The 26,084-nt window shown below is 35.4% G+C and overlaps 1 protein-coding gene and 1 pseudogene across 1 annotated transcript in view; both read right to left on the reverse strand.

The window, feature by feature from the left end:
• LOC142973868 (RYamide receptor-like) overlaps window positions 1-25,642 on the reverse strand; it is a 35,742-nt gene extending 10,100 nt beyond the window's left edge. Inside the window, exons 1-5 of the mRNA XM_076115890.1 lie at window positions 24,806-25,642; window positions 24,335-24,533; window positions 23,738-23,806; window positions 19,849-20,007; window positions 10,902-10,989 (exon numbers count right to left, since the gene is read on the reverse strand). Of these exons, the coding sequence (XP_075972005.1) occupies window positions 10,902-10,989; window positions 19,849-20,007; window positions 23,738-23,806; window positions 24,335-24,533; window positions 24,806-25,449 (1,159 nt within the window). The 5' untranslated portion in view covers window positions 25,450-25,642. The remainder of the gene's footprint in view (window positions 1-10,901; window positions 10,990-19,848; window positions 20,008-23,737; window positions 23,807-24,334; window positions 24,534-24,805) is intronic.
• Window positions 2,604-3,338, reverse strand: LOC142973809 (dihydropteridine reductase pseudogene; annotated as a pseudogene).
• Window positions 25,643-26,084: the final 442 nt, after the last annotated feature.

Here is a 26,084-nt window from a genome sequence, read left to right on the forward strand (position 1 = left end):
AAATAACTGATAAACATACTTATATACTTCTAAATACATACTTATATAGATAAATTGACATCCAGGCTCAGAACAAATACTCGTGCTCATCACACAAAGATTTGTCCCGGGTGGGATTCGAACCCACCACACGCGGCGCTACAGTTGTTACATCGAGGTGACCGCTTAAACCACTGCGCCACGCGTGCAGTTAAATATCTATACATAATAATATTACAGATAAACATAAATTAGATGTTATATAATCCGGTACAATAAAATACATACAGACAAACTCGGCACAAAATGCTCGTGCCCATTACACAACACAAATATTTGCCTCGCGTGGGCGGGACGCAAATACATTTGGAACTAATGACAGTGATGAGATGACTTCATCTACTGCGCCATAATAACATGAGTTGAACTTTTGACTGCTACTCCGTTTGCGTGGTCCTTATGTATTTCTATAGCCTACATGTTATGCAGTACATAAGCTACGACACTGCTAACTCTCATAATTCGTCTTCGAAATCGGTTCCATAGCTTTGGCGTGAGTGAATTACAAACATACAAACACATTAATAATGTTACACAATATACATAATTATGTACATAATCTTCACGCCTGTTGTACACGTTTCCACAATAAGATAATGCTAGTCCCATGTGATAGGGGCGAGCTTATTGCCATGTACCGAGCACGTAACCATACTCCGTGCCACTACTGAGAATAATCAAAAATTAATACTAATAGCGTTTTGCCCGACCTGGGCATCGAGCTTGAGACCGCACGATAGAGGGAGTCAAATCATAATCTTGTATTAGTTTTGTAACAGAAATTCGTAAATGGCAAAAGCTCCGCCCCTAATACATTGGACTTTCAATGGTAATGGCGAAATATGGATGTATTTCATACACCCCTGCCTAAACCTTCGTGTGGTGTTATTTATACATATGTATATAAGTATATATTTATATAAGAGTATAATATAATATCAATGGAAGCTTTAATATTAAAAGAGTCTCGTATTTAATAATGACCTTTACGCATTGTATATTATGCTCATTACAGGAATCGTGGTTGATACGAACTCATAATTAAAGGTTGAAGAGGTGTTCAATCATCAACATTGCAATTATCCAACAAATTCCACGTATCACTGTTCGAAATTGGCATTTTCATAAGTAACTAGCTGACCAGCGCAACTTCGCTTGCGTCACATAAGAGAGAATGAGTCATAATTTTCCCCGTTTTTGTAACATTTTTTACTGGTACTCTGCTCCTATTGGTTGTAGCGTGATGATATATATCGCCTATAGCCTTCCTCGGTAAATGGGCTATCTAACACTGAGGATTTTTCAATTCGGACCAGTAGTTCCTGAGATAAGCGCGTTCAAACAAACAAACAATCAAACAAACAAACTAACTCTTCAGCTTTAAAATATTATAGTATAGATTCACGGTATATTTCAAGCTATGGACACTTACTTGGTTTCTATGGAGATATAATTAAATCGCATTTTGAGAGTTAAGTTAAAATGTTTAGATTTTTGTCATCACGTTCACTGTTCTACAAGAAAGTTTAAGTAGAGGCAAGTTCGACCGTTCATATTGTTGCCAAACTCCTGACTGCTATTGAGAATATTCCAACAGAAGATTGCTAATATATAACAGAAGATAATTATTTTAATAAGAAAAATCTTTTGTTATTCATTTATTCCAGAAAATATATAATTCGCTTAAAACTATTTATTTCCTTTTAGCGAGTATTGGTAGCAGTAGTTTTCCAACCACGTATGGCTGAAATGTTGAACGTCTACTTACTATTCTAGCTTCTTCCACTCTTCGGGGAATGAAATGTATCAGATTCTAGAGCTTTATCATGTCGCTCTCCTCGGTAAGATTTATTGGAAATTTTGATGCACCAAGTCACCAAAGTTCCTTTGGTGTCTACAACTCGTATCATTTCATATGTTTATTGTTACTTGTGTTTTTCATGGCAATTAAACACAACAGGCGTCTGAATATTGGTGAATTAATTCTTTATAGTTTCATTATCCCTATAAATTATGAATTAAATACAGAAAAATATATCTACGACCAGAAAAATCCCAGCATTTTCCACGATTCAGGAGTCTAAATGGAAACCTTGTGATCAGCAATCTTGTACACTTACGCGTAGACAGCAAAGACATTCCTAATATATTATTCTTTGTATACAGATGTAAACTTGGAAACATTTTTGTGAAAAAAAGCAATTTGGTTTGACCAAAGTAATTTTATTACATTTGCCGTTTACTTGAATAATGTGATACAGCGACACGGTCCGCATCACTGTAATAATATTTTTATTAGATTCTATGTTTACGTCTGTAGGTCCAACAAACCGAATTACATCTTACTTCTTGTAATACGACAACTCTGTAGCTAAATATTCTAACGATAAGTAACTACTTTATTTAATGGTAAAATTAAAACACATCTAAACGAACATAATAATTTAATTTTAATCTCACACCAATAATAAAGGGGCATTTTTTCGCAAAGAAATCATCAGAAATTGATTTTTCTCTTACTTATTTTCCTAAATAATGATGCATTGAAGTTTTCATTTCAGGTGCTAAATTATTTCTTCCAGTTTAGACCTTACTGGGTCTTCGAGGAATAATTCCGTTACATTGTTCTTTGTAACAAGAGAAATCAAACTACCGCTGGGTGGACGTCCAACACCTTTGATCCATTTCATATAGAGCTGAGCCACGAAGGTCAACGGCGTCCAAGAGCTGAAGTCAGCTTTAGGCATAAGCTTTCTGTTCGTTTCTGTATCTAGCGCTATAGGAAGAACGGCCACCACCAACGAATCTTGAGCCATGGCGTATTCTTTTGCACCTATAGACTTTGTTAGTTGGTGTATCGCAGCTTTTGACATGCCATAACCAACCATGCTTGGTGTTCCGTCTAGAGCAGCTCTCGCGCCGGTCAAAGCCAGCAGGCCTCCTGGCGACAGATATTTTGAGGCAACAGTCACTGCGATCGACGCGGGCCACACGGATTCTTTCCACATAACGTCTGCCTGTTTACTCAGTGTCTGGCCAGCATTCGTACCCCATCCACCGGCTACACAAACCACTGCGTTTACTTTTTGATCTACTAGCGTATTGCCTAGTTCTTTCATAACGTGTTGCTCTTGTTGCACCCAAGAAAAGTCTTTAGGTATAGTTACATTCACGTCTGCGCGATCGTTCTTATGTAGATCGACATTGGCGACCCACCAGTTCAGTGATTTAAAGTATTCGACGCAAGCGGACCCGAGAGCTCCACGACCACCGTACACGACGATTCTTCTGTTAGCCATTATACATTTACGTATACCACAATAAACCAATCCGATAGGAAAGACAGAAATATGAACCGGAATTAAATTTACAATTTTGGCTAAAAGTCTTTCTGCTATAATTTCAATAAATCTGACAGACAAGTTTTCAGTGAAATTTGCTTTTAAATAGACGTGAGTGAATAAATGAATGTTTTTAGCAAAAAGGTTAAATTGATAGAATACTCTTTAATTAATACCAAATGTTTATTTAAGGCATAACAATAATAAAATTGTGATAAAAGCAGGGGTCAACAATATATTTTTACCAATATCCTACAGTTTAATCGGCTTGGCCACATCTTAAATAATGTACAATAGAATCAGAAACCCGAAGGCAACTTCGATGCTCATGCCAAAAGGTACATTATTAGGTATAACATATAAAAATACGATGTGGACATGAAGTGAAGAGACTCAGTACAGAAGAAGTTGTAGTATTTGTCTGTCTGGTAGTGTGTAAATATGATATATATAAAACACATATTTTTTTCTTTTGTACAAAATTGAATAATTATGGCGATACATTGAATTGATTCGTAGCTAAGTTACTTAATATATATTATTGTACACACATAATTGTGATGAAAGAAACGTGTATGAATTATATTTTTTTTCAACGGACAAAATTGAAAATAGTCGCCGTACTTATTCTCTTTAAGCTACATAGCTTGATAGCTGATATATATATAAATGGCAAGTAGAGCACGCGATCAATCAAATCCAAACAGCCCGTATTTATTCAATGTAGCGTATGTTCGTATACAAGATCTGTAATCACAAACTTCAGAATGCGAGACTGAACAACTTTTATCAAAGTAAAAACAATAGCTCCAGAGAAATCTTTACTGTATTTTATATTTGGATTCTTGGAATTCGACTTCTACTAGCACTTGAATATGTTTACCGGAAAAAGAAATAAGTCTAAACTTTATTTCCTTAATTATCCTAAGAATAAATAGGTATATTTCCGAAGTAGAAATCAGAAATCCTAATAAGTCCGTCGGTCACATAATTCAAAAATGTTAAACACGTTTTTTTACATCGAAGAACAATATAATGGCTAATGACGTCACGTTGTCGAACATTTTCTACTATAACGTGACGTCATGTAACTTTTTCACTCAATGTATCGCCGTAATTATTTGTTTTTTTTTTACAAAAGGAAACAATAGGTGTATGATATATTTTAACAGTCTACCAAACGGGCCAAAAAATAAATATTATTCGACATCCCCATACAATAGTTTCGGTCAATGTTTAATAGGTATAATCTATAACTATTTATTAAACACCCTATTAGTATGTAGATATAACTTGAGATTACCATAATCGTAAGATATCCCACAGTTCAAACATACTAAGTAAGCAGTTCCGTAATCGTATAATTGATTGTAAACAAATAAAACCTGTTATAATATCAGTGAACACGAACTCACCGTACCGTGTTATTAACAACTCATTAGAATATTGCAAACATTTGAATAAGAAGAAAATTGCTATAAAGTTAAGTTGTTAAGTTAAAATAAGTTTGAAAGCATTGGTGTGTTGCCTTGTGTTCGAAATTCTCCCACTTACATACGAATACTTACATCATTCGTCCATCACTGTCCTACAGGTTCTGTATATAATGTGAACAAATCCCTTAAATACGTCATACTAATATTTACATACACATATTATATCACGCCTTTTCCCTTAAGGACCATAGGGATAGGCAAAGACTAAGGACGCCACTTGGTACGATCCTTACCAAGTTACCTAAAATAATAAACAAAAATGTTATATAGGTAGGTACCAAGTTTTAAAGATCACGAACTTTGCCGTATAACAGATATTCCGTCGTGAAGCATAAAGCGTAGCGCGCAGTTATACAAACTTTTTCGCCGACTTTTATATGAAAGTCGTACTCTACAGTGACTGTAGCGACGCGAACTCAACTTCGAAACTACAAAATTACTGAAAGTAGAAGTATCTTAGGGTTTATTTTTATAGAACTTTTGTTTCAACATGGTTGCTTAGCAGTCGAAATAATGCGATTTTAAAATATTTACCGTATTAATGAGCAAAATATCATTTATATTTTTAATTTGGATAGACTTGAATTCAGAATTGTTAATGAAGGAACGAAAAAAATCTTATGTACCTGGTAAACAATAGTTTATTTCCTTTTGAAACCATTTGTATTCCTCATATTTCTGCTAGTGAAAGTCGTGCCGACATCTATCACGAAACATAACAGAATGATGTAGCCGTTGATTGATTGATCTAAATTTGTAAGTACCAGTCATCTACGTATTTCATAAGCTATTAGTTTTCCTCGTATAGTAACCAAATACGAATAATACGTATTGCAGATGTTTTTAAATTCCAGGTTTAATATAATTATTGATAAGGATAAATCAAAATGTTTTACTAAGTAAAAGAATCATTTTTTGAGTCCATAAAAATTGCATTCATAGTTAAATCACTGATAAGTAAATAAATTAATCAATATAACTCACATAATTTTTTTATTCTTTTATGTGGTTTTGCATGGCTTTCCGTTAACGCCAGACGTCTTTATTTTGTCCCCTTTTCACTGAAGTATTATCAAGAAACAGTAATAATCCCAGGATGAATCCAATACTAAACCCTTCATAATTTTCTTGCGATCCGTGATTTGAATCCGATCAATTGGTTCAATGCCCTCTAGCTTTATACTCGCATCAGTAGCCGTGCATACTAGTGGTTGATTATGTATGCCTCGTTTTCGTTGATTAGTCAGTCACAAGAGCAAGTTAAATGTAGCGGGAACACGTGCTCGAAACATGAGCCAATTGAATTCGACTGATTAGAACTGTTGCTGCGCCTGAATAAAGCACTTCGGTTACTCAAATTAAGCACGATACTTGCATCACATTGTATGACGTGTTTTAAGTGAAAACACATTTGTGTATAGACTTTTTTTTATACTCTAAAATTTTAGATTTCCATTTTTCAATCCATTTTCAATCAACTATCTAGAAGGTTTTTCTTTATATACATTCTAAATTGTTCCAAAATTTTGTGATGAAAAACCATTTTGAAAAATTCGCAAGAGGATTAAACGCTTTAGTGATAAGGATTAGATCTTGTAACTTGAAACTGATAATCCTTCTTTCAAACTAATTTACACGAAAAGGCTTGTAGAAGATTAGGTATTTCTTGAATTTATTCAATAAAAAATATGTATTGAGCAAAAAAGTGTTGTTCAAATTAAGGATCGTAACGCCTAACTAGGAGTAACTTTTAGATCATTAAAAGACGAAAACTAATTTGTTTTTAAACAGCAAGAAGTATTTTTGAAGTTTTAGCTAATTAGTAGTTAGTACGATCATAACAAAACCGTGCAGAGTTAAATCCATCCAACTTTAACACACACTTATCGTCAGAACTCAAAATACATAGAATTTGACATTAGGTTTAGATTTTTTTGTAACAAATAAAATCTTTAATTTTATTTTATGGCCCATAGAGCATGTTTTCTGCATTATATCCTCCTATAATAGGGAGTGATAAACAAGTATTTCGATGCCGAAAGCAAATATTATTAGAGTGACAGCACTATTGTAGTATTAGTGAGATAATATATATTTCGTCAGTTTTACATAATAAAACCTTGCAATAGGCAACATGCAGTACATATATGACCGCTTCGTCCTTGCTCAGCGATATATTAGGTACGACGTATACCATGAAAAATTGTTGACAGGGATGAAAAATATCGGTCCGAGGTTATTGAATTTTGTAGAGGGAAAGAGTATTGCGTTTGTTCGACGTATTATCACGTTTTGCTGAATGATTTCCTGCTAAAATATTCTCATCAAAGTTCAGGATTTTTAGGTATAAATTTTACCAGATATAAAAAAATGCCCCCCTGCCGTCTCTGTGTGTTTTAGATAAACACAAAACTATTATCTCAGCTTAGCCTATCTTCCAAACTATGTTGGAGTCGACTTCCAGTGTCACCGGAAGCAGCTGAAAATCAGTATTTTACATGGAGCGACTGCCTATCTGAACTCCACAACCCAGTTACCTGGGTTTTTACACGATACTCTTCGGTAACACTGGTTGTCAGACTTTCAAGCTTCTGACTACTGTTAACGACCGTCAAAGATCTTTAAAAATGCCAGCCGGGACCCACAATTCAACGTGCCTTCCGAAACACGGAGAAACTTGATATGTATAAGATGGTGACCCATCCACAGAACAACCTCGGCAATCGTGGCTTAACCTCAGAGATTGATGTACGCGGCTGTTCTTAACTAAGCTACGAGCTGCTCTTATAAACATAAACACTAAGAATGGATTTGCTCGCCAATAGAACGAATGTCCATAAGAAAGATATTTATATTGTTTGTCATATATTGACTAAAATACTATGGTTCATAAAGATGCCGAAATTATTTGTAATCGGGATCCAAGGTCGAGCAACACTAATGATATGTTAATGCTAAGGAACGACGCTTGATAAATTAATGCAAAACTTGAACATAAACTTCCGAAGACAGTGGCTACGTGTTTTAAACATTTATTTCACTGCTATGTTTATAAGTATCTAATATTTTTTTTATTATAAGTAGGTCTGTAATATTAAACTGTTATTGTCACACATTGACAATGTTATTCATAATAAACTTTAGTATTTAAAACAAAACAGTAACAGTAAAAACAGAGTTTTGTGAAATTATTTCATAATGCCAGCTCAGGACCTTTGTAATCGGCTTAGGACTTCAACATGAGTTGGCACTTTATTGTAACCGTACACTATTTGATTTACTTTTAATAAAATTAAACAGAACTTAAAAACGTATATGGAGATGTATGTATTTAATATTTCGGCGATCCGCCATTTACTATGGTAAATATATAACAGTAGCTAAACAGCTGTGCGTTAAAGAACAAAACCAAATAAATATAAAAAATCCCTAACCTGACCTAACCCAACTCGAGAATCGAACCGAAGACCAGCGGCCACACCGTTTCGACCATTAGCATTGAAAAAAAACAAACGTAGTTAATAAATTAAAGCAGATAGTATAAGGGTCAGTTTCCATAACTCATGATTTAGTGTGAGATAACCTATCTGCTAAATAAAGTGACAAATGTATGAAAACACCTATCGGAATTTCATCTGTTTAGATATCAGTTGCGCGATGAATAAGAGTCAATTCTATCCAGTATCGAAGGTTTGACATTTCAAATGTCCTGTAAAATAGTTCCTATGGCGCTCGCTAGAGGCGCTGATCTGATTTTCATACTTAAATTGTCCATAGTTAGCCTGTGGTCGATTATCGAAAGTACCAAGGAATCGCTCCTCTGGTAGTCTAAATTTTGCTGTTTAGCATTACAAACAAACCGAATCTACTTCATAATGAAAACGGATTCAAAAGGCAGCCGGCGTTAAACAAGGCCTGGTAATAACAACCTCAAGGAACCATTTCACTTCCTCAAATGAATCTCATCTATTATACATTAAAATATTAAAGCCCGGTGCTTTATCGTTGATAGTAGATATAAACGTTAAATTCATGAGAAACGTGACTGTACAATAAGTAACCGTTAAAGTATGATTGTATAATTTTGTTTAGTTCTAAGGCAGTCTTAGTGCTAATAACAGTTTCTTTTAATTATGTATTGTTAAAATTTGCTTTATATTCAAAAGCTCGAGATGTATATTAGGTACTTACTTATTAAACACGTATTATTAATATATATTAAATCTTATCAATGCCGAAAATGTCTCATTTATGCTCCTATCTCAGAAGAAGCTAGTACAGCTATATTGTTTGTAAAATAACGTTATAATCTAGCAAAAAAATTTAGTAAACAATATTTTGAATGAACAGTTACTTTTCCACTCATTTACTTTTTATCATAGTCAGCGATCCGGGGCGTATTAAATTAATCATAGAATACAGTATCAAAAGCAACTAGAAAATAGCAATTTTAAACAATGACTTGCTAATGTACTATTATTTCGTCTAGGACTCAGTCTGTTGGCTAGGTTGAGTATTGTGATAAACTAGCGACTCGGTCCGACTTTGTCCCGGTATATTCAAATCTCGCTAATTTCTATCTATCTAATATCTATCTAATATAGGATAGTCAACGAACGACTGTTATCCGAATCACAAAGACGCTCAGCTCAAACACCTCTATGCGATTACCCATCTATGGAATGACCGCGCCAATGTTTGCTTACCCCACAGATCATTTACCAACCGGTAAGCGCAACTGACTATTGAGAAATGTATGAAAATCTGGTCAGCGCCTTTAACGAACGCGTAGGAACTAATTTTGCTGCTTATGTTAAATGTCAAACTCTCGATATTGTTCAGTACTGGCTGGAAAGAATCACGCGGCTGTTAATTTAAAATAAATATTCTTTAGTCTAACGTGGCTTCGTTGGATCCGTGTAAAAAACAAAGGCCCATTCTGTAAGTAAAAGGTCAATATTTAATAAATAACTCGTCTTGATTGATTTAAAAATAACATGTTATTTCGAATATTCGTTAATTATGATAATGATTATTTATAACACTAGGTATTGGTTGACAAACATTGACATTTAAAACATAATTGAGTCTGAATTTTACTGGTATCTGAAACTAATTATTTTATATATATTATGGCAATTGCATTAAATTATAATCAAATTTGGCCTGAACCAAATGCTCATTATACATGATGTGCCTATTTATTTTACTGTGCTGTACATAATCTATACTAATATTATAAAGCTGAAGAGTTTGTTTGTTTGTTTGTTTGTTTGAACGCGCTAATCTCAGGAACTACTGGTCCGAGTTGAAAAAATCTTTCGGTGTTAGATAGTCCATTTATAGAGGAAGGTTATAGGCTATATATCACCACGCTACTACGAATAGGAGCAGAGTACCAGTGAAAAATGTTACAAAAACGGGGAAACTTTTTAAAGCTTATGTAACGCAAGCGAAGTTGCGGGGGTCAGCTAGTAATTTAATAAACTTCGATGATGAACTTGAACAGGAACATGAATTAATATTTCTAACCTTACCTCACCTAACCTTACCTTTACCTTCTCCTTATAGATTAAAACTTAATCGACAGATAAAGTTTTAATAATTATCACATAATGTAATAAATATTACAACGAAAACAAAAATTTGACAAAATTAAAACATGGAAATACGCACAAATGGCATTTAATACAAAAGTCACAAGTAAACAAAATGCGAAATTCCCAGGGTAAGGCCGGCTTCACATGTTGGTCCTAACGCTCGTACCAACGTTGGACTACAAACTCGGTGAGGCGTACACTAATAAACTAGTTCTGTTCCGTCAGGTCGCGAGCATTGGCGCAGATTCCTTTGATGAAAGTGACACGAGTCAGCCAACTACCAACGCTCGCCCCAACGTTGGGATCAATGCCATTTTCTAGAACCACACGTTGGACGAATAGCGTTGGGGCCTATATTGGGGCCAACAATATGTAGTCGGCGTAAACGTAAATATTGTGAGGCATAAAGTCAAGATTACACTCACCGGATAACGGCACGCCCTCGCAAACACTCGACCGCTGGAACGATCTGTTCGAGTCCTTCATCTTCAAGCACGATATACTACCGAGGATCTGTTGGTACAACATAAAAATATATATACAGCTTAATGTCTTACACGAACTGCGGGTTTAACACATATCTCAATTGACAACTAGTGTACGTCAAATTGTTGGTCACTATTCAGTACATTGCTGCTTTGACGTATCGTGTTTGTTAATCATTACAATCTACCGAAGAAAGCAATGTACGGCATAGTGACTTTCAAATAGTTGTCAACTAAGATACGTGATAGACCCCTTGCTCGAAAAATATTATGTATACTCAAAAATGTGGAGAGCAATTATTGAAGGAGTGAATAAACTTTTAGTACATTTCAAAAAATTACAATTATTAATAATAGTAATCTGTTTATTATAAACGTTAATGTAAAATGGTTACCTCCTCCTGTCTTTTATCTCAACCGGTCCGGCGAAGGTTAAAAGGCAAGACACTTAAACTCTCAGATTCGTAAAAAAGTAGGTGATCATCTCTGATGACTTATCTTTTAAATAAAAAAATGTTATACATTTCAACATAGACCTATGTATCTATTTGAATTTTTAAAGTGGGGTTTTCAATCGAGTTACCAAACATTTGGGTTTTAATTCAAAGAACAAATTCCTCACTGAATTAAAAAAGCCTATGAACCCTTTTAATCATTACTCTTTGCATTCGGAGAAACGCGGCGCTGTAAATATTTTAAAACGTTTTATTACCAACTTTAAAGAAAAGATTAAAATTCTCAGAACCTACTTGGCGGCCAGTTTGGAAACGATTTAGTTTAGCACTGTTAAATATATTAGCGGTCTCGTTAATGTAAAATATTGTTGGAAAATTTTAAACTTAAGTAATATATTATAGTCTTATTATTAAATCAGAGAGAGAGACAGATTTAAGCCTAAAGTGAAATTAGTTCTTACAGTAATTAGTAAAACTGTCCAGACTAGTTGGCCTTGACTGTGTCAAATTGTTTTTTGTTATTAATATTGTCGTCTCACCATCTTCATAAGAAAAACGTAATTTAATATAATATCCTTCTGTATCCATAATTCCCTCCATATTATGAGATTCGAGCTACTATCATCTCTATAACATATATCGGTACTGCAAACACGTATGCGATATCTTTTCCTTATAAAATAACCTTGGAAATGATTTTTCCGAAGCCGGCTTAACTCTCAACACAGCTGCGGCACAGATGCGGCTAATTGGGTAAACCTACGACCTATGTAAGAGGCATTTATTTATCATACTGTCTGTCCGCTGTCAATCGTGGGACAGAATAAAATAGAATTCATTTACATAGAAAATTAGATATTTTAAATACGAATAATAACGAAGAAACTCGGGAATAAACTTTTCCCGGTTGTACTGTAAATATTAAACAGTGAAAAGTAAGAATCTTATATGTGACAAAAATGTAAGGGTAAAGATTTCAAAGCATATAAGAATGGGATTAATATATTTCGTTGACGTCAAATAACCTAAGAATAAATGAAAAATTGTAGAACGTTTTAAATTAATAAGGGTCTTTATTTTTATCACTCTCATTTTTATCGTCCTTTTTTCTTATAAATTAATTACGTAGACTTTATACTATTAGGTAGTCTGCAAAAGTCCTCTAATCAGTTCTATACATATTCGCAAATTGTACCAACAACCTTGTCCCATTTGCGTCACAGAATAATTCACATCTTTTCCGAAAATAACACATCTGAATTTCAAATTAATGAGCTTAGGTATCCATCAATTTAGCTTTTATCTCAAGTGGGGCGTCATGAATGTGATGACGTGGAATGTGCACTACACAAAAAGGTTTATTGTGTTTGCTCAAATTACTTAATGGCCTCCGCAGTGTCGTCATCGTTACTGAATTAATCGTTTGTATGATGGCTACGGATTATTAGCTTTGGGCTAATGTGTTGAGGCTAGGTTTTCGAATTACGTAGCGACAACAGTAGTGCGGTTCTCTACAGTCAGTACTGAAAGTATGATTTTTAAAATTTAGTGCGAAATTAGTTTCTACAACGACCGCTAGAGGCGCTGATTAGATTTTAAACATTTTGTTTTTCAATAGATACCGGTTGTCGATTCTCGATAGTAGTAGAGAATCGAGCTACTGACAATAAATATTTGATAGACCAGCGATAAATAAATAAAGCGAAAAGGCGGGTGTGCACGGAAGGTTTTAGTTTCAGTTTCATCACAAATAACTAGCAATGGTTCACATTCACACACATCTGCGTTGAATGGACCTAGATTTACACTACTTGTTATTAACTCAACCGAACAGCTAGTCATATTCAATCATACATCAGAAGTAAACTTCCAGAAACCGCTGTCTGTATGTAAAGTTATAGTTTAGTAGTGAATCGGCCATAGTGCATAGATCGAACTGTTCGTAGTTTACTCAGCCAGCATATAAGGCTAAGGCCGGGACTCCACCAAAGCAGAGATGTGTGCGGTGTGCTGTGTGCTGTGCGAGAAGAGATGTTTTTCAGCTCGCGGGACTCCACCAAAGCGGAGATGTGTGATGTGATCTCTCGTCTCCACTGCGCGTCGTCCGCGCACAGCTCACATCTCCGCTTCCATCGCGACATACAAATATTACACATCTCCGCACAGCGATCTCCACTGAAGCTGAGCGGAGAGGAGACGTGTCAATAACTCAATTCTATTGGTTGTTTAAAAAACATCTCCTCTCCGCTTTGGTGGAGTCCCGGCCTTAGGCCGGGACTCCACCAAAGCAGAGATGTGTGCGGTGTGCTGTGTGCTGTGCGAGAAGAGATGTTTTTCAGCTCGCGGGACTCCACCAAAGCGGAGATGTGTGCGGTGTGCTGTGTGCTGTGCGAGAAGAGACGTTTTTCAGCGCGCACGGTACTAGCAAGATGGCCGGCCGGCGCGCGCGCGGGGTTCTGCGGGTTGCTAGCGGGCGAGAGGGGGGAGGGTGACATCGCTCACTGCACGCCGCTCACATCTCTCGTCTCCACTGCGCGTCGTCCGCGCACAGCTCACATCTCCGCTTCCATCGCGACATACAAATATTACACATCTCCGCACAGCGATCTCCACTGAAGCTGAGCGGAGAGGAGACGTGTCAATAACTTAATTCTATTGGTTGTTTAAAAAACATCTCCTCTCCGCTCGTCTCGTCTCCGCTTTGGTGGAGTCCCGGCCTAACGGACTTAACATTTACCCTGAACACATGAGTGCGCTAAGTCTATAAATCTAATGTTATTATGCTTTTGACTCAGCTGCAAATGGATGCATTTGTTTTATCTTATAATTGATGATTTTTGATTTTATGCAAAAAAAAAGTTGTTGTTGTTGTTTGAAATTGTGTAGGGCGATTCTCTACAATCGCAACCATCGAGTATCGAGAGTGACATTTAAAATGTACTGCAAAAAAAATTTCTCCGACGTCCGCTAGAGGCGCTGATTAGATTCTCATACTTTTTTCGATAGATGACCTACTGATCAGCGCCTTTAGTGCGTCCCGTAGTTACAATTTTTGCAGTACATTTTTAATGCCAATCTCTCGACACTCGATAGTACCAACTTGACAGAATCGCGCTACAGAAATATTTAGTATTTCAGAGGAAGATACAAATGACGGTACCAAGAACCTCCATTATGGATTTAACAAGAAAACAATAGCTCGATTCTCTACTACTATCGACTACCGACAACCGGCCTGTCATCCAAAAGTCAAAAAAAAAAGTCAAAAGTCATTTATTCACAACAAAATAGAGTACATAATGGTGTTACTATATTATTATAAAAGTGCTATATCTATTTAACCTCGAAAAGGTATGTGAATTATTTTATAAAAGTGTCATAGAAATTACAATCAAAATTATTACAATTATTACGAATTAAAGTTATTATATTATCAATTAAAGTAAAGTCTCAGAATTCAAATAGTGTCTTAAAATTAAATAGTGTCTAATAAATACAAATTACAATAACAATGTCAAGAACTTAATGATTTACAACAATATTTTGCTTGGCTTTTATACAGTTTTACACATACTTAATTTATTTTGCTTTGGAGCCATTCATTTATTGAGTATATATTTCTTTCCAATAATATTTTTTTAAGTTTGCGTTTAAATAGCGATATAGGTAGTTCTTGAATGTGAGAGGGTAACTTATTAAACACTTTAATACACATTGCGTAACAGTTCTTTTGTATAAGGGTTGTTCGTGGGGTAAATTCTAGAACTAGCCGTTGTCCATTTCTAGTATTTCTAGGATATAAATCTTTAGCTTTTGTAAATAGGTTTATATTATTTTTAACAAAGTTGCAGATTGACAATCTGACAATCTGATAAGCGCCTTAGACGTGCGTCGTAGGAACTATTTCGGCAGTACATTTTAAATGTCAAGCTTTCGATACTCGACAGTATGTACAGATTTGCGCTACAAATGTGAAGTTTTAATAAAATATCCTTTGGCATAGGACAGATTCATAGAGCAATTAAAATGCATAGTGCTCACTGAAACGTGATTAAAGAAATCGCTCTTCAAAGAAAATGTCTTAGGTGGTACCATCCTTCAGATATGCGGCCGTGACCTAATTGTCACTCTGATATTGAACCACAACTGTAAATTCTTTCAAGCTATTTTTCAGCGCCGCAAGAAAATGTCGATGAATTTAAGATGGCAGACACTCGATACGAAAGAAACTCAACAGTATCTATGCCCTGGAGTCTCAGTACGGTCCAATATCATAATTTTCAAAAAGACAACAAGATGCTAAAAAGTATAATTATGATACAAAGTTAAGCCATTTAGAATTATGTATACGAATCTCCATATTTTTAAAGTCTAGTGTAGTTGCAGTTACCGAGTAAATTATGGATTGATTATTAAATATTATACCATCTCGTACTTATCTACGTACGAACACAACTTGTTCTACGTATAAATTGTATAAGCATTCGGCTAATAGAAAAGTAACACTAAAATGTGCTACCAGAGCGTTTAAATCCGTTATTGTAAAGTATATAAAAGCTGAGACTGAAATGAACTGAAATAACATTTGTGGATGTTATTTTATAACAGTATAACGAGTCGTTTTTCAGAACGTACCTTGAGATAATGTGTCTCATAAAAGGTCCGTGATAAAATGCTAATGAACCTCATACACATTCAATGTTTAGTTAAATCTCACTGTTATTTCAACAATTATTTTTTACAATTATTCTCCGCATTACTTTTTAATAATGACTGGCAGGCAGACTAACAATTGATAATAGTTCAGTTGTTCAAATCCAAGAGTTCCTATGAGCAAGTAAGTGTCTTTTATAAAAAGGAGCTCCTTATACTTCTCTTAATCACACAAATTCTTTATTCACGGTGTATTATTACGACTATACTAAATAACTAGTAAGCAATATGATCTACTTACTATAATATAGCAATATTACTTACTACTACTATTTACAGTAAATTACAGCGAAATAACTATTAATTATTATGTCACATTTCTCACACCGCAGTGTCACATTAGGGTATTTGCCTACCAGTCCAATCAGCTACTCTTTATGAAATATCAAAAACACATTTTAGTTTATGAATACGACGCCACGTAGTGACTATGTCTTATTTTCGTTGGAATCAAATGAGTGTCTAATAAAATGTTTCAGTCTGTAATAATAACAATTTCAACAATATTTACGAAAAAAGCTGCATAGTCTTAACATTTTGATGAACCTTTTACGAGTACGAGTTTAATAATTTTTCGTTAACCCAGTCATTCAACTACCATTTGTCACATATCAATATCTATTAGGTTAAAGTAACAAAAACACTCTTTTATGTATCTTGGAAACAATATTTAGAATAAAAATAAAACAAACGTGATGACCAGCGGTAATTGTTTCCCAAAAAACATGTATTTTTAATTGAGCATGAACAAGAAATTGATACAATAAATTCTCCACATATTTTTATACACACAAAAAGGAAAACATGCGCTCATGTTTTTACAGTAAACTCAAAGAAAATATCTTGCATTGCGACACCCTAGCTTTCATTGTATGTATCAGTATGCAAAGTACCGTTCCTGTTCCTACGTATTATGCAATCAGTTTATCGAATACCCATAACTCTAACTCGGTAGCCTTTGAAACTTGCAACAATACACAGAGATAATAAAAATAAACAATGTGCGTAAAATAAATATTTTGTCTTGACACATATATTAATAGCTAAGTAACTGTGTACTTGAACATGGCAACAAGCTGTTCGAAAGACGAAATAAGAGCGAAGTGCGAAATGTAAAGAGCCGTCGATGTTACGCCTAAATTACTGGCATTTTCACTCTGTTTGAGTCTGTTTTATAGCTAAAATTAAATAATTAAATTTAACCCATTAATGTTCCACTGCTGGGCTGGAGACAAGGGGGGCTTAGGAGGGACTAGGCCTTGAGTCCACCACGCTGGCCAATTCCGGGTTGGGGACTTTGCACTTCAAGAACTGTTCTAAAGAACTCTCAGACATTCAACGTTGCATCACGATGTTTTCCTTCACCGTTAGAACAAGTGATAATTACATATTTCTTCATACATATAACTTCGAAAAGTCATTGCTTTGCGGCCTCAGGTTCGAACTTGCAACCGTCCATTTCTATCGTAACATGTACGACGTACTCACAGGTAAACATTTTTTTCTACAACTCAAATAATCCGGTGAAACGGTAGACCGATAAGATTGGCAAGGTCAATCGCAGGACGGGAGGTTTACGTGCTCTCCTAAACTCGAGAGCCTATTACCCCGACTTCGTAATCCGTTTTTCACAGAAAAACTCAGGAATAAATATTTGGCGTCTGTAATTGGTATAACAATAATATCACGAACCAGTTGTCGGTTTCTCGGTAGTCATTTATACAGTTTGTTCTGCGCGAGTACACCAGTTTTATTCTCAGAATGTTAGGAACGCCCGACAGTGGAAACTCATTTTCGCTGTCGTGAGAACAGTTATAACTTTTCAATTAAATAGTATACCTTAAAGTTCTCCCTTGTAACAATTTAGTAGTTTGTAATAAACGAGTGAATATAATATTAAACAATTGTTCGGGTGATAAGAAAAACTTGAATCCGGTAAATAAAATGAGTAAAACTTAAATTAAATGAACATTCGCAGCGTCTAGCACTGATTTCAAAGTTGCCTAAACTAACAACGTCGATGAACGAAAAATCGTGGAATAAGTTTGATTAAACTACTGTAAATAGTGTAGTATCGAACACATTTCTACAAATACGAGAAGATTCCTACAACTCGATCAATTCCGTGCCTGGAAGGACACGGTAATTAGAACCACTGCCATCTCATGTTCATGACAGCATGTCCCGGCAGCTCTCTGACGTAAACGGCTCTATACCTACCCATGTAATAAATCTAAGCATTGCAAATTCAGCGCCAGTTTTTCAATATACCGTTAGATTAACGAAACCCGAACAGTTCTTTTTTTTACGAAAAACGGGAACTTTTACAAAAAACGGGCACAAAAGTACAACCAGATTCTACAGAATTGTTGAAATTTGTGGATCGCACAAACAATTGTTCCGTGTGAGAATCAAAACCAAAGACCTCCCGACACAATTGTAGTGCGACCACCTAAGCCAATGGGCAACAGATGGATGGATATAAATGAGAAATAATAAGCTAAATAACAATGAAAAATATTGTGCTACCATTACCCTTTATTGGCTTTTCCAAACAGATTTATATCAATTAATTTCAAGTCTGTGAATACAGATTATAGGTACTGCTTGAATAGTTTGCGTCGGACAGGTCATTGACATGTTACGAGTTTTGTCATTAGCACCGCGGTGTAAACGGCGAATGACGCACATTATATTCCAAATCCAAGAATCCTATTTGAGATATTTGAGGAATTTGTTATAAACGAGTAATGAGGGCTAAATCGGGACGTAAGTTATCCCAGATTCATAGAATCTCGAAAACATGTTCAATGAATTGTTCAGGCGGACAGATGGTAATTAGGTTTTGTGTGGAAAATTACAAATTCGTGCCGTGGAAGATTAATTAGAGAAATGTGCCTAGAAGTAGGAGGAACCTAAATTCTTGAAGCATCAAAGCCGGTATTATTTCCCTACAAATAAGTGTACAAGTGTCAGTTTGAGCCATGACGTAGACGTGCCCGCTAGAAATGGAATGTTAAGATAAAACAGCGTATTTCTAATAAGAGATAATGAATAAACATCTGTGCCGCGTTTACACCTACTCAATGAGAGTTCATTACAGAGGTGCAGTAACCTCTTTCCAGCGCATCAAGTTACAAAACTAAAACAGCTTTTGACAATATTAACAATCCGTGCTAGAGAAATGGACAGACGTATTAAACGGTCATTGTCCTAATGCAACTTGGTTTCATCGTGGATATGGTTACTTATTATATATACATATATGAGCTTAGCCTTTTTCCAAACTACGTTGGAGTCGGCTTCCTGTCTCACTGGATGCAGCTGAATACCAGTGTTTTACATAGAGCGATTGCCTATCTGACCTCCACAACCCAGTTACCTGGGATATAACACGATAGGTACTCTTCGGTAAGACTGGTTGTCAGACTGTCAAAGATCTTCGAAAATGACATCCGGGACCCACAATAACCAATAATGGTGTACCTCCGATGAATATTGAATATGTTTTATGTTTACACGTCATGTACCTTAATAAGGTGACAAATGTAATCAAGTATCTTTATATGATCGTCCGAAGATTGCGCGGGAACTACTCTATCAATCCCATTCATTCGTGATTTACGTAATCAAACAATCTAAATGGTAACGTTATCTATTTAAAAATGAAAACTATTATAGCAACTAGATAAAGTATATAACAAGAATGCACACCTCACCTGTTTGAACCCTCGTCGGTACCGTGCGTTCATGTAGCAGTAAATGATGGGGTTGTAACACGAGTGCGACATCGCTAGCCAGTGGCTCGCGAACCACACGTACGGCCAGCCTTGCCACGAGCTCCACTCTACATCGTCGCCATTCACCGTCCACGCCACCTATGCAAATGACGTCTTGTTTGCTAAAATGTTCAGAATTCATTCAACATTCTGGTGTAATAAAATAGCTTCAGAAAGAACGCACTATGCAGTAACAGTACACAAACCCAAATACCAGACCTTCTTCCAGAAACATAGTTCAGTTCTTAGTGCCGTACTTAAACTTTACTTTGACTCTTACGTATTCATAGAAGGTAACGTAAGATACGAAGCAGTGTTAAATATGTCAAGGAAAAAAACAAATTATATATCACGTTAATCCTCTAGTATTATTATTAATCTATACTATCTATACTAATATTATAAAGCTGAAGAGTTTGTTTGTTTGTTTGTTTGTTTGAACGCGCTAATCTCGGGAACTACTGGTCCGATTTGAAAAATTATTTCAGTGTTAGATAACCCATTTATCGAGGAAGGCTATAGGCTATATATCATCACGCTACGACCAATAGGAGCAGAGTACCAGTGAAAAATGTAACAAAAACGGGGAAAATTATGATTCTCTTATGTGACGCAAGCGAAGTTGCGTGGGTCAGCTAGTACGCACATAAAACTACAAAAAGTAAATACGATTAATATCCGCAAAAGTGTTAAGAAAGTGTTAACTAACAACAAGAAGCCAAATAACTAATAAGTTATTATTGCTTATTGAATAACTAAAAGTAAATTAATTAATGTGAAGCTGAGACTTTCAATCCAGAGGCAAGTTACATAAGATTCCTGGTTTAAAGCAATACGGTTTCTTCAACGCAAACTTGAATGGGGGAAACTTGATTGAAATTGAAACTAAACAACTTTTTAATTATCTTATTAAAATTTTATAGAGGAATTAAATCTTAAACGTTTACTTTAGAGATAACTTGATGTTTTCATTTTTAAATTGGTATTAACTTACTTAATATTTAATTTGCAGAAGAAGCAGGAAAAAGGCATGCTATAATAATATGCTAAGGCTCGCACTTTGCAACACTATAATAGCAAAGTATTTTTCCACTCTCTGAATCCTTTTATTTGAAATATACATAATTACTAAATAAAGTAGAAAGTAAATAAATGTAACGCGGAAAACGAAAAAAAATAAAAATTGCTTTTTCATTTTCGAATTGCAATTATTCAGAAGAGGAACAATGAATGTGTTTTGTGCCTTGATTCTCTACTACTATCGACTACCGTCAACCGAACTGTCATCGAGAAATTTTGTATGAAAATCTGATCAGCGCCTCTGACGGGTGTCGTAGCCGTCGTAGGAAACATTTTGACAGTACATTCTAAATGTCAAAATTTCGATAGCTAGCCGGTTGTCGGTAGTCGATAGTTGTAGAGAATCGAGGCATTGAACTTTAGTTCCTATTTGCAACAAACCGCAGGAAAGTTTAAATCTCTAGTGTTAAACATTCAAGCCATTGACTAAGTTCTACTCAAAGTAGTCACCGCGTATCGGCTGACAAGAAAATGAACTTGACGCTTAGCAAATCGAGTTACAAGTCGGAATGTCGTCACCGCTAAGTGAGCCCTCAGGAGATTAGACAAGCTAACTTACTTTCTTATTATTTTCTACCCTTTCGTATATTTTAGTATACCTAGTGAATAAGGGAACAGAGTATATGTATGTCGATACATATACTCTATTCCACAAGCGACAAACAAATCTATATTAATATTATTAACACTATAAAACAGATACTAATAAAACATATACATAGGTAGGTATATTATAACCTGAATTAACCCGTAAGATACTTTTTTTACAGAAAATTCTCGAGAAGAAACCAATGCATTAAAAATCATCGAAACAAATCTAAATTAGAAACTTCGAAAATAAAAAATCGACAGTTAGCAATATTTTCTATTCAATATTTGTTGTTCACATCGCTCACAGCTAGTCAAATATTTATTCACAAAATCTACCTCCGTTCAGTCATATTAAAAACTTTAGTTAAATTTTGATTAATTAACAAGCTGCCCGAGGGACAAAAACAAAAGTCTAGTTATTTTTAGCTTTCTAAAAATGTTCATTTATTATTTCTAGAAAACACTGCACAACTAGTAAAATATTTGCCGCGCAAAATGAGCTTAGATTTATTAAAAATAAATTATGATACTAGAGGACTGGCCCGACTTCGTTTTCGGCCGAATTTTGATTTTTAAACCTTGTCCCGACAATTACAAACATATTAAAAAATAATTATCCGATTCGGTTTAGTGGTTTAAAAGCTATGCGCGTACATACAATGTACGGTAATTCATTTTTATTTATATAGTTAATTGTATTGTATTGTTATCCCCGCCAACTGGGAGACGGCGACGCGGTAGACCCCATAAAAGATGGAGAGACGAGCTGGACACCTTCACACCAGAATGGTATCAGACCGCCGGAGATAGGCTACAATGGAAATCTTTGGGGGAGGCCTTTGCCCAGCAGTGGGACGATACGGGCTTATAATAATAATAAATGTATTGAAATGAGCCTGATTATTAGACACGTTTTAAGAAAAAGTCTAGCATTAAAGTAATTCCCTCTAGCGGACGCCATAGAAACTAATTTGGCAGTGCATTTTAAATGTCAAACTCTCTATACTCGATGGTTCCAATAGTAGAGATTCGTGCTACTAAAATGAGTTTTTACGAAAACTAAATGTCCGCCATAAGAAGTATTGCTCATATCTCAGGCTTGGCCAAATGAGTGAACCTGATTTTTTATTCTACAAAGCAACCCTTTTTCTCTCGCGACGCGATAAGAACTGAGTGAACGAGAATCATTAATCTTACGAACAAACTTCTACAATCGTAATACTAAATGTAAAACGAAAACTGAAATGATTGCAATCCTGCGCTGTCAAGCGCACTCGAATAAATAAACGGAATTTTAAACATAAATCAGAGACGCGTAAATATACCGTTCTAAAATCTGTTGCTACTATATCGGTTAACATAAAACTTCGAGAAACATGGGTGCGTTCGAGGCCTTACAGTTAACTGTACATTATCCAATCGTTTTAATAATGAGCTCTGCATTGTTATTATTAATAGCTGACCCGCGCAACTTCGCTTGCGTCACATAAAAGAGAATGGGTAAAAAAATTTTCCCGTTTTTGTAACATTTGTTATATTAGATATAAAGATTCGTATGAAATAATGAATACTAATAAATGTATGAAATAAAATTAATATCAATCTCATTTCTATCAAACCTTTAGCGTTATTCAAATAAATGTTTGTATTTTACACTATGAATTGCACAATCACTGAATGTTCAAAGTTCCTACCTTCCAGTATTAATATCTTCGAAATTGTAGACGTTGCCACCTTGTTTCATTCGCTACTACAACGCTTTGACAATCAACAGTTAATCAATAGTTTGTTAGCAAAATGATGCTGAAAGTAAGTATAACTTGTTAGAATATAAAGGCTACCTTTAAAATCCAGGGTTGGTTAGGCAATGAAATATAAATTGATCAGCAGCGCGATTGTCTACCACTATCGACTATTGGGCTAGCTATCGAGAAATTTTATATGAAAATCTTGATTTCCGGGGCTTCCAGGCTTCCAGGTAAATATCAACGGCTAAACATGTGTGTATTTCATACACCTCTGCCCATACCCTCGCGTATAACAGGCATTATATCATGTATGTATGTAAATGCTATGTGAATCAAATAACAACTCACACTGGCGTTCTGGTTTACAGATGGAAGTATAAAGAACATTCATGATATCAAAAAGCACTTACAATAAAAACGTTGAGCGGCAGCCAACATATCGTGAACACAGCGACGACAGTCACCATCATTTTCACCATCTAAAGAAATAACAAGAATTTTACAAACGCATTATAACTTACACGTGGAACTGCTCGAGCAACTCTTAGGTAGGAAGACTTATTAATAGGTATTTAATTCCAAGAAATTGCTAACAATATAAGATTTTATAATAATGTTTTTCACTATAATTGTTATTCGCTAAGCATTACAGTTAAACAAGCAAATATAATATTATTTTTCGGAAACGTTAACTTTGATACACGATTTAATTGAATACCTTGGGCTCAACTACAATTATATTGTTTTAGAAACTTCTAATTATAGTAACTAATAATGATGTTCGGTAGCGCGATTCTCTACGATTGAATCCATCGGGTATCGAGAGTTTGACATTTCAAATGTACTCCAAAAATAGTTACTACGAAATCCGCTAGAGGCGCTAATCAGATTTACAGACATTTCTTTTCGATAGCTAACCGATTGTCTATATTCGATAGTAGTAGAGAATCGGGCTACAGTAGTATTGTTTACATAATAAAGTAAAAGTTTACATAATAAATAATCACCTTTCGTTTGGAATTAAGTATTTGTTTATCTCGTTCATGCTGCGCTTCGCCGGGTGGTCTCCCGCCCCACACGACGTATGCAATCCGTGCGTACGTGCACACGAGCGCGCTCAGCGGTAGAGCGAACTGCAACACCAGCAACGCGATGGTATACTGTCCACTTTGTTCCGGACTCGACCACCGCTCGCCGCAGACATCACTGTTACAATCAAGTAAAATATGAGTTTAACTATTTTTATAAAGATAGAATTCAAAAAGTTCACAAGCATCTGCTGGAAAAGCGTATGAATTTTGCATTTTATGACCACCAAGATAAGGTTATGTTTTCTTTTCAAACCAGTGAATGTGTTAACTTTCGCGGTAAATCCATTCCGCGTGAGTAAATATGTGTTAAATATACACGCCCGAATTTTTTCGTCAAATAATGAAATATGGGATATATTTTCATAAAAATTAGAGTACGTGACTTACACTTCGCAAACTTCATGCCAAGGCGAGGGTCGTTGCAGCTCTGACACGATGGGTATAGGAGCAGCCGTGATGAACGCTCCTATCCACACAGCGATCACTACAAGCTTCGCAGCCGTTTTACCAAGCCGAGGCTTCAACGGACGCATTATAACTATATATCTGTCTATAGAAATAGCAAGCAACGTATACGCACTAACAAGTACTGACACAGCTTGCGAATAATTCACCGCTTTGCACATTATCGCACCAAACGGCCAATACCTTAATAATAACTGTGACACAAATGAGAACGGCACACAGAACAGAGTCATTAGAATATCACCTACGGCTAAGTTAACTATGAAATAATTTGTCACTGTTTTCATACGCGGCGTTGTATGTACTACGAAACACACTAGCCCGTTGCCTAATAAAGCTACTATTATGACTGCACTGTACATTATATATACACATATTTGAAAGATATGAGAGGCGATGTCCTCGGTCGAAGTATTAAACACACACACGAGTTTCTCCGGCGGCCTGCTGTCGTTAATACACGAGTGGTTGTTATAGTAAGTGACATTCGGGTAGTCCGAGCACGAGTGCACCGTGTGGTTGACTTGTAACACATTTTCGGTAGAAGAGTCACTGGCGTACAGCATCCTCAAACTTTGCCGTTGGTTCGCATGTTCACTAGCCGTTGGTTTTGTTTACCTGAAACAATAAACGTATTTTATTGCAAAGTACACAACTGCGGAAACAAAAGCCTGAATGATTGTACTGTTTGAACAGGCTATTTATAGTTCTACGAAATCAAAAAATATGTATTTATTTATTTTGTTATATTTTATTAAACAACAGCCAGTAGTTGCTCTCTTTAGAAATAGTGACGGTGTATTGTTCAGTCACGTAGAAAAACAAAAACGGCTTTAGCGAGTGAGTATTGTTGATGATAGACAAACACCCGCGTACGTGAACACCTGAGTTGATTGTAAGTAAAAATATGCTTTTTGAGGAAAAAATAAAATATTGTTGAGGAAAAATATACTCGATGTTAGTTCAGTTGAAATGATGTTAGTTTAAGAACGAGGCATTCGCATAGAATTAATCTTTTTAGACAATCTTTAAAAAGATTTTCGGATACAAACCAGTTTTGCTACTATAGTGTAAGAAAAAATAAGTCGTTATAAGAATCTTTAAAATATGCGTGTGGGATTGTATGTACTGAGTATATGTTCTCTTCAGAAGGTCAATCTATAGTAGTTAGATATTTTGTGGTAGCACAATGTAAAGTTTC

This window comes from Anticarsia gemmatalis, chromosome 6, assembly GCF_050436995.1.
Source record: "Anticarsia gemmatalis isolate Benzon Research Colony breed Stoneville strain chromosome 6, ilAntGemm2 primary, whole genome shotgun sequence".
Taxonomy (NCBI): domain Eukaryota; kingdom Metazoa; phylum Arthropoda; class Insecta; order Lepidoptera; family Erebidae; genus Anticarsia; species Anticarsia gemmatalis.